Source organism: Euprymna scolopes, chromosome 39 (assembly GCF_053919585.1).
Source record: "Euprymna scolopes isolate OS-2025 chromosome 39, ASM5391958v1, whole genome shotgun sequence".
In the NCBI taxonomy this organism is placed as follows: Eukaryota; Metazoa; Mollusca; class Cephalopoda; order Sepiida; family Sepiolidae; genus Euprymna; species Euprymna scolopes.
In genome coordinates, this window is record NC_136520.1 from 36135330 (window position 1) to 36151521 (window position 16192).

A 16192-nucleotide genomic window follows, 5' to 3' on the forward strand; every position below is an offset into this window, starting at 1 on the left:
CAAACTTTAATAAAGACTTTTCATATCTATCTGCGTAAGTATACTTTGATAATTATGTTTCAGTTTGAAGAAATATAGTATAATAAAATTATGGGGGTGTTCGTTCGCAACTGACCTCCATAGAATGTAAATATGTCACAAAGTTTAACAAGAATATTGTGATAAGTGTTTCAGTGTGAACAGGTATGGTATAATAAATTATGGGGTTTATCTATTTTATTTTTATTCTCATCATATGTTGCTTTGGTTTTGATACCCCCAAATTCGAAGCTATCTCTTTACAAGCCTTCCTTTTCATAACCTATCATACTTTCATAAATCAGAGTCCATTTTCTGTAGGCTGTTTTTGAACCCAGTCAACGACGGGTACTTTTGCTAGTAAATAAATAAAAATAACAATTAAAAAAAATTGTTTCTGACTCTTGGTGAAACATTCCTTGAATTTTATGGATCCAGAAACGAAAGCAACCACAAAATCACGTCGAAATCCTAAAAAATAACAAGAAAACAAATAAACTGACCACGTGTACTGAAATGCAAAAAAAAAAAAAAAAAAAGGGGGAGGAATGACCATGTGACTGAAAAAAAATAAAAGTAACACGAGTAAATAATAAATAAATAAAAACGACAATATATATATATATATATATATATATATATATATATATATATATATATATATATATATATATATATATATATAGTAGAACCCCGGGATGCGGCATTAAAAATTAGTAACAAAATAAAGTATATAATCAAATAACACCATAAGGCGGGACAAATACCGTAACCAGGGTCCGGAAAAATATCGTATTTCACACCGTAACCTGAAAAAAAAAAAACCGTATCCTACGGCCACCTAGGGTTCTATTAAAAAAAAAAAAAAAAAAAAAAAATTATTTTCTTCCTTTGAAGATTGTAACGCTGAATATGGGGCAGCCAAACCAGCTGTCAACATTGCCCTGCTTTTTAATGAAACCAACCGAGAGCTCTTTTTAGTATCCTCGCTGTTCCCTTAAGTGCAATTAATTGTCTGGATCTCTTTTGCACTTGATTCATAAGGTAGAACTTAAGGTTCTTCTTCATAAGCCAACTGGTATGATTAATATCTCCCTAAGATTCCAGTTTCTTTTCATATCATACATGAGACCTGTTCTACTCTCTCTTTGTGTGTGTGTGTGTGTGTGTGTGTGTGTGTGTGTGTGTGTGAGAGAGAGAGAATGTAAATACAGCAGTAAATGTTTTAACATTTTGTTTCAGGAATCAAAGTTAAATAATTTGTGCGATCCCCTTCCAACTGTTGTGACTCGTTACTTGGTTTTACCGAACCAAATATCGAACATTCATGAGGGCTGGTCTATATAAGTACATAAGTTTAAAAATAAAATATTTATTTTTTTTACATATAAATAAATAAAAGTCCCAAACAAACTGTAGCTGCGCCCAATGTCCATATTTACGTAGTCAAAATGAAATCTCAAAATGCGCATGTGCGATGATCGTTCGTTCTTCTCACATGTTTCCATTTGATATCAACAGAAATTATCTATTTTCAAAATGTACCTTGAAACTTTGGATTTGTACTGGAAACATCCTAGCATATATTGTCAAAGTAAGTTCATTATTTTCAATGTGATCATCTTTTCATATATAAGAACGCTTCTTGAGTAAATTGCTAATTTATTAAAAATAATAATGAACGGGTTTTAAAATAAGACGTTTTTGCGTGGCGACCCCAAAATTGTTGACCTGACCATCATTAAAAAAAAAAAAATAACTAAACTGTTGAAGTTTGTTTTATTAATTATATATCTAAATAACTTATGTGTTTTGTCTTAGTTGAAATTGTTTAAATAAATAAGTTTTTTAGTTTGTTGTGTGTGTGTGTTTGTTGTTGTTATCGTAACGAAATATTCAGTTACAAACTGATATTTTTTTCTTAATTAAAAAAAATAAAAATATACCGAATTTTCAGATTACGAAATGTTTTGAAATAAAATAAATATTTAGAAGATTCGACGGATCTGAAAGAGCCCCCCTCCCCCCCTGCCATAAAATTCCTTTTCACGTTTTTTTTTATTTATATTTTTTTTCTGCGGATTATCGTCGATAACAGATTTAATTTTCATATTAGCAGGGTTTTTTTTTTTTTTTTTAGTTCATTTAATACGTTTTAACGTGCGGGATCACTTTTAAATTATAATGTTCTATTAAATTGATACCCTCACTTTTCGGTCAATCAACAAAACTCTCTTTATTAAGCTATTTTTGTAGGGTAAAAAAAAATAATAGAATGTTATAATTTAAGTGATCTCCCATGTTAAAAATCATTAGATAAACTTAAGAAAAGAAAAATTCCTGCTAATATGAAAGTTAAATCGATGATAATCTTATGGCAGGGGGGAAAGCTCGTTCAGGTCCGCCGAAGATTCAGTTATCTATGCAATTTGATCGATAACTCATAAGAGAACTATTGTTTTATCTTTTAATAAATGAACCACAAAAATCGACGGCGCATATTTAGAATTGCACTCCATGCTGGCAATTAAAAGTAAAGAACATACAAAAAAGTCTATATGATGATGTACGTACTCGTTAGAGAACGTCAACCAAGATCATATATAATGATTATGTAATTTGATCAAGTAGTTTTTCTTAATAAAGGAAATCAAATTTTACGTCTAACCGAGTCGTAGTGTTTTCATCGACCTTGATGAAATAAATAAGAACGAGACTACTCAAAGTGTCGAAGTTAAAATCAGCCTTATGCTCAGTGGAGTTTGGTAGTAAAATCGCTAAAAACTGTAAATTTTGATTTTCGTAGTTAAAAAAAAAATTACTTAATCAATGTAAGTGATTTTTAGAATATGACATCTTCATTTCGCGAAAAGTACGTGCAATCATAAATATTTTTCTGTATTTTTTTTATTATTAAATAAGTGTAATTCTGAATAAGCACCAAATCGACTTTGGTCGATAAACTTTAATTCTACTCGGAAATGACTTTTTTTAATGCACTAATTTAAAAAAAAAGGCTTAAAAAAACAATTTCAAATTTCTCTCGGTCGTAAGGAAATCGGCGATTTCAGGGAAACGGTGTCGATGCAAAAAAATTTCCTTTCTAATTATCTTCCTCTTGGATGACGTTAAGTATTTTTTTAGTATAATTCGTTTAGAGAGTTTCAAATGAGTATGGTAAAGATTAGGTACTGAAATCCAGTTCCAGTTATTTCTTCACAGGAAAGACGGTGTCAATGTAGAAAGTGTTCCTCATTAATTCACATATGAAAATTTCAACATCAAACGTTTCAATTGGAATGTTTGCGGTATCTTTTATTAATTTTCTTAGATGAAAGTACAGAATAGTTAAATTCCCCGTCCCCCACCATTATTATTATTAATTTCCGATTTTTTTTTTTGGGGGGGGGGTCCCCCCCCATCGTCATTAATTATTTAGAATTATTTTTTTTTTCTTTACGACTTTTTGAGATTATTATAGATTCCAAACGAGAGAACATCATGAAATTTGGAGCATTATTAATTTACTTTTTTTTTTTTTTTTTTTTTTTTTTTACTTTGGGAGAAATTCGTTCTGGGGGACCTCCAATGACCGGGTGGGGGTGTGCAGATCGAACTTTTCCCAAAGTAAAAATCGCAAATTAATAATAATGATGGGCTAGGATGAAGGACCCAACATCAACATCAAAACGAAACTATCGTAAATTCAAGTTTAAGAAATTCGACTTAGGGAGCAATTATTATTTTTACAAGAAATTAAATTTTGCGTGTGTGGCCTAGTTTTTTTTTTTTTTTTTAAATTTATTTTGGCTTGAACTTTGCGCTTGGCGAATTATTTTATGATTTTTTCTATTTTTTTAGGGGTGGGGTGGATATATATATATATATATATATATATATATATATATATATATATATATATATATATATATTTATTTATTTGCCGGAGATTATAGTTATAGGTAATTATTAACAGGAAAATTTGTGCAAGTCCAAATTAGCACTTGTGGCGATAAACAAAAATAAACAAGAAGCTTTAGCGTGTATCTACCTCTCATGAAATGTCGTCGATCGAAAATTTAGTTTTACGATACCTGTTTTTATTAAATTGTTAGGTGAAAGTACAGAATAGGTACACAACACCCTCCCGTCCCCATGTTAAGAATGGCTTTCTAAATAACGTCATTATTTCAGCACGGCTCAATAAATGCATGAGTACCTTTTCTTTCTTGAATAAAATAAAAACTACTCGACGAAAACATTAGTTTTTGAGTACTCCTTGAGCGTTGAGTTCCATGGCGACCAGCAGAATTATTTAATGGTTGCTCCCTTAGTCTCGGCTAACGCATGCGCACGTAACATTGTTTACTTACTGACGTTGGCTTAGTAACTAAACGATTTATTGATAATTTCGTAACCCTTAAACGCATGCAGAAAGATTTAAATTGGTTCATGATTGTTGTAATGAAAAAAAAAAGTTTCATTCAACACAGAAAACCAAAAACACATACTAATGATAAATGATTTATTATTCTATTCATTGAAATTTACTAATTTTTAAATGAAAAAAGTTAATTAAAAAAAATAGTTGTTTATGTGCGCATGTAAAAATGTTTGTAAAAGTGAGAAATTATTTTTATTTATTCATTTTTAAAAAATTGTTTTGTTTTTTTGTTTTTTTTTTAGATTAGGTCCACCTTATAAACACCCCCAACCTTCCCATGTTAAGAACAGCTTTTGGAATAAACATAATGGGGGGGGGGGTATATTCAAAATTTAACTGATATTTGGTGTCGGCATACCCACCTGCAAATACTATTAGAGAAAAAAAAAAGAGAGGTGTTCAGTGTTCGTTGCAAAGAAGTAGATCTATTTATCAATAAAAGTCGTCATTTAAAAAGAAAATTGTGGGGGTGGACATAAATGTAAATATTTACCATAAAGTTATCCCCTCGCTCATGTAAATTAAAAATGTTTGTAAAAGTGAGAAATTATCAATAAATGTATATTATTTTAATTGGAATTCATTATTGAGATGAGTATTATTTATATTAATTTTTATTTATGGTGGACTATTATTCTCATCTTTATTAGTTGTTGTTTCACAACGTTTCGGCCAACTATTCCTCTGGCCTTCGCCAGATGGTAACCGTGACGCGACGGATAGGAACTTCGAATCTCCTAACTGCATTCTCAGCAATCACTGCCTTCCATAGTTGTTGTTGTCTCACCACGTTTTTGGCCAAGTAAGCTTCTAGCCGGCTTTGGGTAGGATTGAAACCGCTATCTTCAGACAATGCTCATCTGGAACCGTAGAGATTCAAAGTCTCTATCAACTGCGCCACAGGGCTTACTTGGCCAAAACATGAGACAACAACAACTACGGATGGCAGTGATTGCTGAGAATGCAGTTAGGAGATTCGAAGTTCCTATCCGTCGCGGTTACCACCTGATGTAGGCTAGAGGAATAGTTGGCCGAAACGTCGTGAAACAACAACTAATAAAGATGAGAATAATAGTCCGCAATAAATAAAAATTAATATCAATAAATGGTTTAGTAAATTTTTTTTTTTTTAATATTCATGAAAAAAGTTAAGCCAACGTAAGTAAATAAATGAATTACAAATGTTTGTAAAAGTGATTAATTATTAATAAATGTTTAGTAGGGTCTGCCAAATGATTGTGAAAAATTGACCGCATGTTTCCGTGACGTCAGATTTGTGTTAACTATGCGAACTATGGAAAAGCAGAAGCGACTTAATGATTTTTTAAAACTTTTATCTTCTTCAAACTGCAATTAATAATTAATCTTTGTTATAATTTTGTTAGATTTTAAGATTTACAGTTTAACGATTAATAATATTATAAACATTTGTATATTAAATATGAAATACGGTTTTACTGAATGTTCATTTGGTTAACTACGGACTTCCATATTTTGTTCGGTAAAAAGAGACATAAAAAATATGAGGGGGGGCTACAAAATGCTTAATATTTGTGCAATAATATTTGCAAATTGGTTTTAATCTGGCGATAAAATAGCTGAAAAGAGTCATGTTTATATTAAAACTTAATATTTAAAAAAAATTTAAACACAATTAAAAATCTATGTTGTAACGAAACATTTTGAAATAATGGAATTTATTAAAATTCCATTATTTGAAAATGCTCCGTTAATCTTTTAAAAATTAATTCATTTTTAGGAAGTTTCTTTTTTTTTCTTTTTTTTTTCTTTTTTTTTTTTTGGCAATTCAACTGATTATAGTATATATTAATGCGAAAAAAACGCTATTTAAAAAAAAAAAACATTAAATTTATATCATTTTTTTAATTGAAACTTAAAGGTAATTTTTTGTTCAATACGTGTATTTAAAATTAAAAAAAAAATGTTTTACTTATTTGAACTCTTATGTTTCATAATAAATATAAATGTCGATAGATTTAAATATATTTTGTTCAAATTTCAAAAAAAATAAATATGGGAGGGGGACACGCACTAAAAAATATTTTACCTTGTATATTTTACGGAAACGGCATTTTATATGTAATTTCATTCTAAAATTGATAAGTATCGAAAATTTCACCATTAGTTGATTTTTGCTAGATTTATTAAACACGGGTATGTTTTCACGTTCGGAGTGTCTACTACATGGGAACGTTATTTTAAAGCGCCAATTATGTAAACACGATTTTCGTCTCGCAATTTCATTATTTTCGTACGATTAAAATTTTTTTTTTTTTAATTATTACTAGTTTATTTTGCTCTTCTTCTTCTAAATGGTACAAAAGTTATTGATAATATTAATTTATAATAAAGTTACATCGTTTTACATATAGGGGGGGGTAATTCTGTGGTGACTTTTGGTAGTGCCTAATGTTTAGTAACCTTTTTTTTTTTTTTAATATTCATAAAAAGTAAAACTTTTTTTTCAATATTCATGAAAAGAGTTAAGCCAACGTAAATAAATGTTTGTAAAAGTGAGAAATTATCAATAAATGGTTTAGTTACTTATTTTTATTATTATTTCTGAAAAGAGTTAAGCCAATGTAAATAATGTTTGTAAAAGTGCGAAAGGCAACGTAAATAAAAAATGTTACGTGCGCATGCGTTAGCCTTGACTAAGGTGGGGGGGGGACTAAGGGAGCGACCATTAAATAATTCTGCTGGTCGCCATGGAAATCAACGCCCAAGGAGTACCTGTTTTTGTTTTGCTTTGCTTTCATTTTGTTTGTTTGTTTATTAAATCCGCCCCCCACCCCCAAAAAAACAAAAACCAAAAAAGAATACAAAAACAATAAGAAGAAAAGAATCCGCAAAGTTCAAGCCAAAATAAAAAATATCCATTAAAAAAAAAAAAAATACTATCCGAACAAGCCAAAATAAAAAAGCCATAATAAATAAAATAAAATAAAAAACTAGGCGCTCCCTAAGTCGAACAGCATACAACATCGGAGCCGATGCGTATTTCGCTAGAGGGGTAGCAGTAGCACTTGTGTACGTCTGCCAATTTTTTTTTATTTTTTTGTATAATCTGGTAACTTAGAGTCCAATCGATAGTAATCCGCAGAAATTGTTTTTTTTTTTTTTTTTTTTTTTTTTTTTTTAAGATGGAAAGGGGAAAAAATTGTAAGGGGTCGGTGAAAATTTGCATGAACCAAAAATTTTTAGGAGGATGTACCACTCGAACTTAGGGTTAATGATGAGATAAGTACTTTTTTTGTTACTATCTTTTTTAGCATTAAATTAACCGAAGTTAAACTATCACCTCGGTCACCATTTTGGTTGTGTGTGTCGATAAAATATGTTCATAATATTGAAATATATTCTAAAATAAATAATAATAAAAAAAAAGAAAAGATCTTGCATATTCTACACGTTAAAAGTATATAGGTCGGTAGAGAATTTTATTCTATTGCGTTTTCTATCAATTATTTGTTTATTTATATTTATTCATTTATGTTTATTTACGCGTTTTGAACTAGTAACTAAATAAAGCGAGGGCATAACGTTGGGGGTGATAATTATATAAATTTGCATTGAATTTGTTTCTAAAACGGGACTTTTACAGATCAGTAACTCCTCAATATTATATTTTGTTTAAGTGCACAAATGAGCTATACTCGAGATTTTATAAACTTGAAATCTAACCAGAAATTTCTTTCGGTTTGACAGTTTAAAAGATTCAAAATTACTTTGAAATTTTTATAAATATCCTATCACACATGCTTGTTTATTATTTTATTTATTTATTTAAAAAATTTTTTTTTTTTACTCACTAGGAGTAGTCACACAAACCATCACCAAAGATTGCTCTTTGAGAACAACTTGTGGTGTTCTCTGGAGTCTGAGTGACAACAAGTCTCTCCAGATCTCCAGTACTCTTCACCTCTTTCGATAACCTTTGCAAAAAAAATTTGCGTTATCGCAACAGCTGCTTATCATTGAATTCTCGTTGGGAGCGATCATTGGTCTTCACTGGAATTTGGGTGGCAATAAGCCTCCCCAAGGTCCCAGTTCTTCTTGCACTCAACCAGCGGAGATCTGGCTAGTGCTTTCTCTCCTCGGTCTCGCCATCCTCCTTGACCCTCCTCACTTATTTGGTGTGGTGCCAGTTTATACTGACACACAAAAGGGAGGACGGTATCTTACGATTATACTGTTTCAGTTTTCATGATTTCATGTGATGTTCCTTCACGTTTTACGTCTGTGTGTATCCAGTTTGTGTTTGTAGTTCACGTGTGTTAATCTCCATATTATACGGGGGTTTCTTTAATATTTCTGCAGTTTTCATTATCGTTATCCATTGTATCTTCTCAGCCATCCCTCTGATTCCAATCTCTCCCATTCTTTTTTTCAAAGTTTCTCCGTATTGTTCCTAGCACTCCTTCTATTAGTGGTGTTTATCTTGACTTCATTTTCCAGATCCCTTTGAACTCTCTGGCAAGTTCCGTGTATTTGCTCCGCTTCCTTGATCTTCGCCATGTGGTCTGCTGGGACGGTAAAATCTACGATCTGGCAGGACTTCTTGTTAACTATTATGATATCCGGTCTTCTTGCTTGGATGGGTTTATCCATTTGTATATCCATGTCCTATAGGATCTTGCGGCTTTCATTTTCTAGTACTGCTGCCAGTTTGTGCATGTACCATTATTTATCTGGGTGTTCAAGTCTGCATAATTGTCAATGTACTGCCTTCCCCACTTGATCGTGTCTATTTTAATATTCTTTTTGGGCTAGTTTGCTGCATTCACTTATGTGATTTATTGTTTCGTCTCTTTGTCCGCAAAGTATGCATCTGCTGTTTTCATGTGCATTATTGATCCTTGCTTTGACATGGTTGGTTCTAATCATGTTATCTTTTGCGGCTGTTATTAGGGATTCAGTTTCCCTGTTTAGGTTTCCTTTCTGTAGCCATTTCCAAGTGTTTTTGTTTGTCTCATCTTTTGTCGTTCTTATGAATCGTCCGTGTAGCTGTTTCTCTTCCCATTTTTCTTTCCTTGACTTTTCCTTGTCTTTTTTTCTATTTTGTTTGTTTCTTCCTTGTCTCTTGCTGCAGTAATTATTCTTTCGGTGTTCTGCATTATGTATTTTTCTAATTCTTTTCTTTGTGTGTGTTATTTACAGTTTTCTATACAAACTAGTCCTCTCCCTCCGTCTTTCCTTTTCACATAGTTGGGTGTAGAGCATTTGTGCATCGTCATGAGTTTTCTGATTTTCTGGTCGAGGTTCCTTAGTTCTTTGGTCCAGCTTATAAACGATCCAGAGTATCTTATTAGTGACACTGCCCATGTGTTTATTCCTTTGATTAGGTTTCTACTATATAGTTTAGTTTCGAGTTTTCTTGTTCTTCTGAAGTGTTCTTTTCCAATTTTATCTTTCATTTCTGTTGCTTTGATCGTATCTGCTTCCAGAACTGGACAAGACGAGCATAAGAAAAGATAACGTGGCCTCCAGGATAAGATTAAAGTGTAATACCATTGTGGATATTTAAAGTTAGAGAATCCACAGTAAATGTGGTATTCTGGTGGCAACTAAATTGAAAGATATGGCTAATTGAGGAACGAACGACAGGAATAGTGATTTGACAAATGAATCAAAGAGTTAGATAGACATAAAGTGACCATCAACTCCGCATGCATTTGATGGCATTGTGCCTAAATTGCAATATTTTGGGAGTATTTTATAAAGATTGTGACCATGGAAAAACGCGAGAAAAAATACTTTCGTTAGATATTATAAATTTATATTATTAATAATAAATATTATTAACTGAGGAATAATTTTGACTTAAAATTTGAGTTTTGTTATTAGATAAACACAACATCAGATAAAATTTGGTGTCCATTTTGTTTTGTTTCTTCTTTCACATAACGTTGACACTTTTCAAGCGTACTTTTCTCAATTTTAGATGCATAATGCAAACTGTATTTTTAATGGAAATGATTTCTCATTTAGTAATATTTAATTAAAGCAATAAAACTTCTTGCGTTCTTCCATGGCCGCAATCTTTATGTAGAAGCATTCGAGCTGGGATCAGAGTGTAGTATGTTTTGATACTACACTGAAATAATTCTGTTCTTAGTCTAGAAGGGTTTCCCCTTCACTAAAGCAAATTTTATTTTTGACTCCTAATCCAGAGTGCCCGTTTGGGGGCAGCTGGATATTTCCCCACACTAAAAAATGACCTTCTGTCACAGTTTGCTCGTAAGGAAGCAAATTGGAATTTTTTTTGTTTAACTTTACCCTCGTTGGTATACACAACATGCTAGGCTTCACCCTAAATGAATCCAGAAATAGACGTCATCAATCGGCACACATAACTGATGTAGATTACGCAGACGATATTGCTTTGTTCGCGAACAACACTGCTGATGTGCAAACACTGTTACGTAAGCTAGAAAAGTCTGCAAATGACATTGGTCTCCACATAAATGCGGATAAGACAAAGTTTATGACTTTCAATGTGAAAGGAGAGATCAAGGCTCTGGTTGAATCAACACTGAAAGAAGTTGCCGAGTTTATGTATCTGGGTAGCAACGTAGCTTCCACAGAGAGAGATATCTGAATTCGCATCTCAAAAGCATGGCCCGCATTGGATGGGCTGCATTCAGTATGGACTTCGGGACTAACAAACTGAAAAGGCAATTCTTCAGGGCAGTGGTAGAGTCTGTCCTTGTTTACAGTGCTACAACCTGGACACTCCCCAAAAGATTGAAAAGAAAATTAGATGGCACATACACCCGTATGCTACGAACAGTATTAAATATATCTTGGCAAAATCATCCCACGAAGCAGCAACTTTATGGCAACCTACCTGCCATATCTAATACCGTCAGAGAAAGATGCCTACGATTTGCTGGTAATTGTCTGGGGAGCAAGCATGAATTGGTGAGTGATGTATTGCTATGGACTCCACGACACGGATGCGCGAGCAAAAGACAACCTAGATTCACGTACATCCAGCAAATAGCACACGACGCCAACTGTGAACCTGAAGATCTGAGGCAGCTGATGGAAGACAGGAAACTCTGGAGAGGAAGAGTCACATTGGTCCGGGCAAGGAGCTCGTCATGATGATGATGACGGAATGCAAGTAAATAAAAGAGATAAAAGAACATAATGAAAAAAAAAGCGTAATAAATAAATGGTGCTCATTTTATTGAGATATATGCAAAAATATGTCAGTTCAAAACCAAATAACAGGAAAACTTATGATGCTTGTTAAGATAGTCGACAGATCGATTTTTTAGTATGTGCCTTTAAGCAAAAACAACCGTACTTACTTGTCATGTCAAAATAGTAATATATCTAAAAATTAAGAAAATTCATTGCATAGAAAATTATAGTTAAAAGTCATTTTTACGTAAAATTAGGAAAAATTGCATTTTCCCTAGATGCAAACACTTTGAAGATTGCGAATACAGGGGACATACTTATCCCACTTTTCGCCAGTGTAATGGCTGACATACTCTTTTAGCGATAGACCTTTCTTCTTTTTTTAATCTAAAAACACAATAGCTGTTATTCGTCTCGAATGTTCGTAATTTCTGGATATATTACTATTTTCGACATTCCAATTGAGTAAATATTTTTTTTTATTTTTTTTTTTTTTTGTTGTTTAAAACCACATATTTAAAAAAAATTGATCTGCCGACTTAATAAGCACCAAAATTATGTATATATGCTTGCTTATCAGTGAAAAATACCCGTGGACATAAAAAATTATGGAAAATTATTAAATAGAATTTTAATAAAAATTCAAATTAAATTAATTGGTGCTCATTTAGAATTAAAAAACAAAAAACAAAAAATACAGAAAATCTTTATGCTGTATTTCCCCTCACATATTTAACGAAAACTGTTTTTAAAATATAGGGTAATCTAACTTTGAATACGTATCGAAAATTTCATGAAAATCTGATCATTAGTTGATTTTTGCTAGATTTTTAAAACGGGGACAACTTCAAAATGATCATTATATAGGGACGTTGTTTTAAAGTGTCGATGATGTAAAAAAGATTCGCATTTTCATTATTTTCGTACACTGAAAAATTGGAAAAAAATATTACTGGTTTATTTGAAGCTTATTCTTTTAAATGGTATAAAAATTATGATGATATTGAATTAAATTAGTTACATCATGTTACATATGGGGGAGGGGGAGGTAAATCTGTAGGTGTATCAGAATTTTTTGGGAATTTTTGACACCCTTAACACAAAACTTGCTAATAACATATAAAAAAAAAACTCATAATTTATCTTTTTAAAGTGGGTTGTTTATTTTCCTTTATGGAATATACTTCCAAAATAAACTATTAAAGTTGTTTAAAAAAATAATAGAAATATTATTTCTTATTTTTTAAAAAGCAGTGTTTGCAAAGTGCCTGCGCGCGTTCATGCAGCCATTTCTTTTACGTAATGAAATCAATTGAATTTTACGAGTTAAATTTTTTTCCATTTTTAAACTTTAAAAATCTATCAATTTTTCTATTGGTTCAATTTTTAAGATATTCTCAGGTTCAATGTGAAATTTTATGCTCTTTCCAATAAACCGAATATAATATTCTAGACACGCGTTATTTTTACCCCCCCCCCATTTTGAAATGTCTATTAAAATGAAAATAATTAATTTTCTCACCTCAGATTTATATATATCACAAATTGAAGATAAAAGATCAATAAATAAAATAAGCTAATTTAAAACAAAAAAAGAAGTTATTTGCAAATTTACCTGTGAAGTCCAAAGTTTAAAACCTTTTTTTTTTTTTTTTTTTAAACCACATGGGATTTTTTTTTTAAGTGAAACTTGTTATATTTATTGTTCAGAAAATTTCGTAGAATTACGACAATTTTGAATTACATTTTTCAAGTATAAGCTTCGAAAGATAGGAGGTCGAATTATTCAATTTTTTTATCACGCATTTTTAATGGCGTTTTCTGACACTGCTAGTAAATCTGTCTCTCTCGTTGGCGGTACCTATTGATCAAGTAGTTTTTTGTTTGTTTGTTTTTAACTCATTTTAGGACTATGTGGAGTCAGTGTTTTTATCTGTTATGATGAAATAAAGGGGGAGACAACTCAATTCGAAATATCGAGAGACCAAACTCGGCTTTATACTTAATACAGTTGAGTATAGTAGTATTAAAATCTCTAAAAATCGTAAATCTTGATTTTCTTAGTTTAAAAAAAAACACTATTGATCAATTTATGTAATTTTTGGAATATGACACCTTCGTTCTGTGACGAGTATCATATATATAACTTGTCGAAAGCACTCTGGTTTTAATCTTTTTTTTTTTTTTTAATTGCGCATGCGCCAACAAAATCGAAAATAATTCGATAAAAAAAAAAAAAATTTTAATTAAAAATGGATAACACCACCACCGATATGTGCACAATTTGCAAATATAAAAATTTTAGCAAAATTTTGGGAGTAAGAAGATTTTTAAGTAGGAGGTTTTCAATAGAACATGGTATATTGGCCAAAACGGTCATATGTCCAAAGTGCCAAACACCTTTTACGGAGAAAAGTTGAATGTGACGCTGCGCTGCGCTGCGCTGCACAAACTGTTAATGCTAAACGGAAAAAAAAAAGGAAAAGATGCTGTTTCTGTGTGAGTGAGATGAAAGGGACGTTTTTTTTGAGGAATCTAAACTTCAAAAAGTTTGTCAACCATTTCTTAAATACAATGTGGGGCCAGAGCAAGTTGGAAAAAAAATTAAAACTAAACTAAATTTAAATTTGCATTCCATTTTTAAACAACCTCAAACCAGAGCGCTTTCGACAAGTTTTACCTGTAATTCTAAGCACCGATTAATTTACTATTCAGAGTCAACGAACCCCGAACAAGACCGCTTGGTGTCTTTAAGAAGGGAGATAATCTACAACACGCTGGTTTGACGCGAATATCGTTCAGTTTATGGACTACAATAGTAAATTAATTTTTTTTTTTTTTTTTTAATCAAAATTTCATTTGATAATTTTCTGTCACTTTTGGTATTTTTTACAGATCCATAAGTTTTCCTATTTTATTTATTTCGCATATAACTCATTAATAAATAAGCACCAACTTTGCAAAAGATATAAATAAAAATACAAAAAAAAAAAAAAAGATCTTTTTATTTATCTCCATCTGTTATTTTTGAGATTTAAAACAAATAACATTTGATTGAAAAAAAAAAAATAAATAAATGCGTATCTGTGGTTGCCTGTGGTAAAACAAAAAATAAAACCGGAGGGAGTTCTTCTACTTGATGCCTATCAACCCATTTATTTACCAAAGAACGCAACAATCTGGTTCTGACGTGACATGATCTTATTTTTCTTCTTCATCACTTGACCCTATTTTAAGAATAATTAGCAACAAAAATTACTATGTGTGCTGCTATTTCAAGCACAACCTGGTTGCAAAACTAGGAGTATTCATCAAGTACCACTTCTCTCTCTCTCTCTCTCTCTCTCTATATATATATATATATATATATATATATATATATATACACACACACTCTTTATTTGTTTTTATATAAGCCGTAATATGTCGCTACACATTCAGAAGAAGAGGTCTCTAGTTACTGGTAACTAGCTGACCGAAACATGCTCATGAATGCTTAGCGACATATTACTGCTTATGTAAAAACATATAAAGAGCATATTCTCCTCTACATTAACAGTATTAAGCACTCTTGTATAACCTCATTAAATTTTATTGGTTACTTAACCTCTGGAAAACAATCACCTCAGATTATTCATATATATATATATATATATATATATATATATATATATATATATATAAATTAATTTTCTCACATAAAATTAATATACGAAAGTATAGATTTATGCATAAAAAGTGCTCAATAGTAGGTAGAGCTAGTTAGTAAGTTAAAAAATGTATATGGCGATTAAGCTACACTGAATATTCCGCGTTTTATCCAGTCTAGGACTTTTCAGGCTTATGCGCATAAGCCTGGAGAGTCCTAGAGTGGATGAAACATGGAATATTCAGTGCAGCTTAATCGCCATATACATTTTTAACTTACTATATATATATATATATATATATATATATATATATATATATACACACACACACACACACACACACACCCATAAATTTTGTTCCTTTTTTGTATTGATATTCATATTAAACCCCCTTTTTTTCTATTCATTTAAAAAGAAAATACAATTTTCTTATATATGGGTTGTGGAATTGCATTCACTAGCAAAAGATCTAGCTAATTTGCATATTCTTTTAAACATTCATTTTAATTAATTCACTATTAGTTTTTTTTTTTTGGTTTTCTTAAAAAGGTTATACTACTCACAAACCTCTTTCTGTAAATATGAATGTATGCCTGTGTGTGTGTATGTATGTATGTATATATATATATATATATATATATATATATATTAAATAAATAAAAATATATATATATGTTTAAAAATTTTGCCTACTAAACTCCTGTCAGTTTTTGGTCTACAGACATGAAACTTAATATATAGGATATTCGAACCCATACAAAACTTTATATTTGGATTTTAGCCGGGGGAAATCTGTGCAAAAGTGTGAAAATTTAAAAAAATGGAATTTTCCAGGTGACTGTCGAATGACAGCATTACGAATATGCATGTGTAACGTAATAGCTATTGGTTCATGTCAATTTTTTTT

General features: G+C 31.1%; 1 protein-coding gene across 16 annotated transcripts in view; it reads left to right on the top strand.

The window, feature by feature from the left end:
• The window catches only part of LOC145263738 (uncharacterized), a 727869-nt gene that overhangs the window by 646863 nt on the left and 64814 nt on the right, over positions 1-16192 (top strand). The window contains exon 1 of one of the 16 annotated variants that reach the window (XM_080120731.1): positions 742-1612. The exons of the other annotated variants lie outside the window; for them this stretch is intronic. Coding sequence (XP_079976857.1) covers positions 1558-1612 — 55 coding nt within the window. The 5' untranslated portion in view covers positions 742-1557. Of the gene's footprint in view, positions 1-741; positions 1613-16192 lie in introns of those variants that run through there. 16 annotated transcript variants of the gene reach the window in all.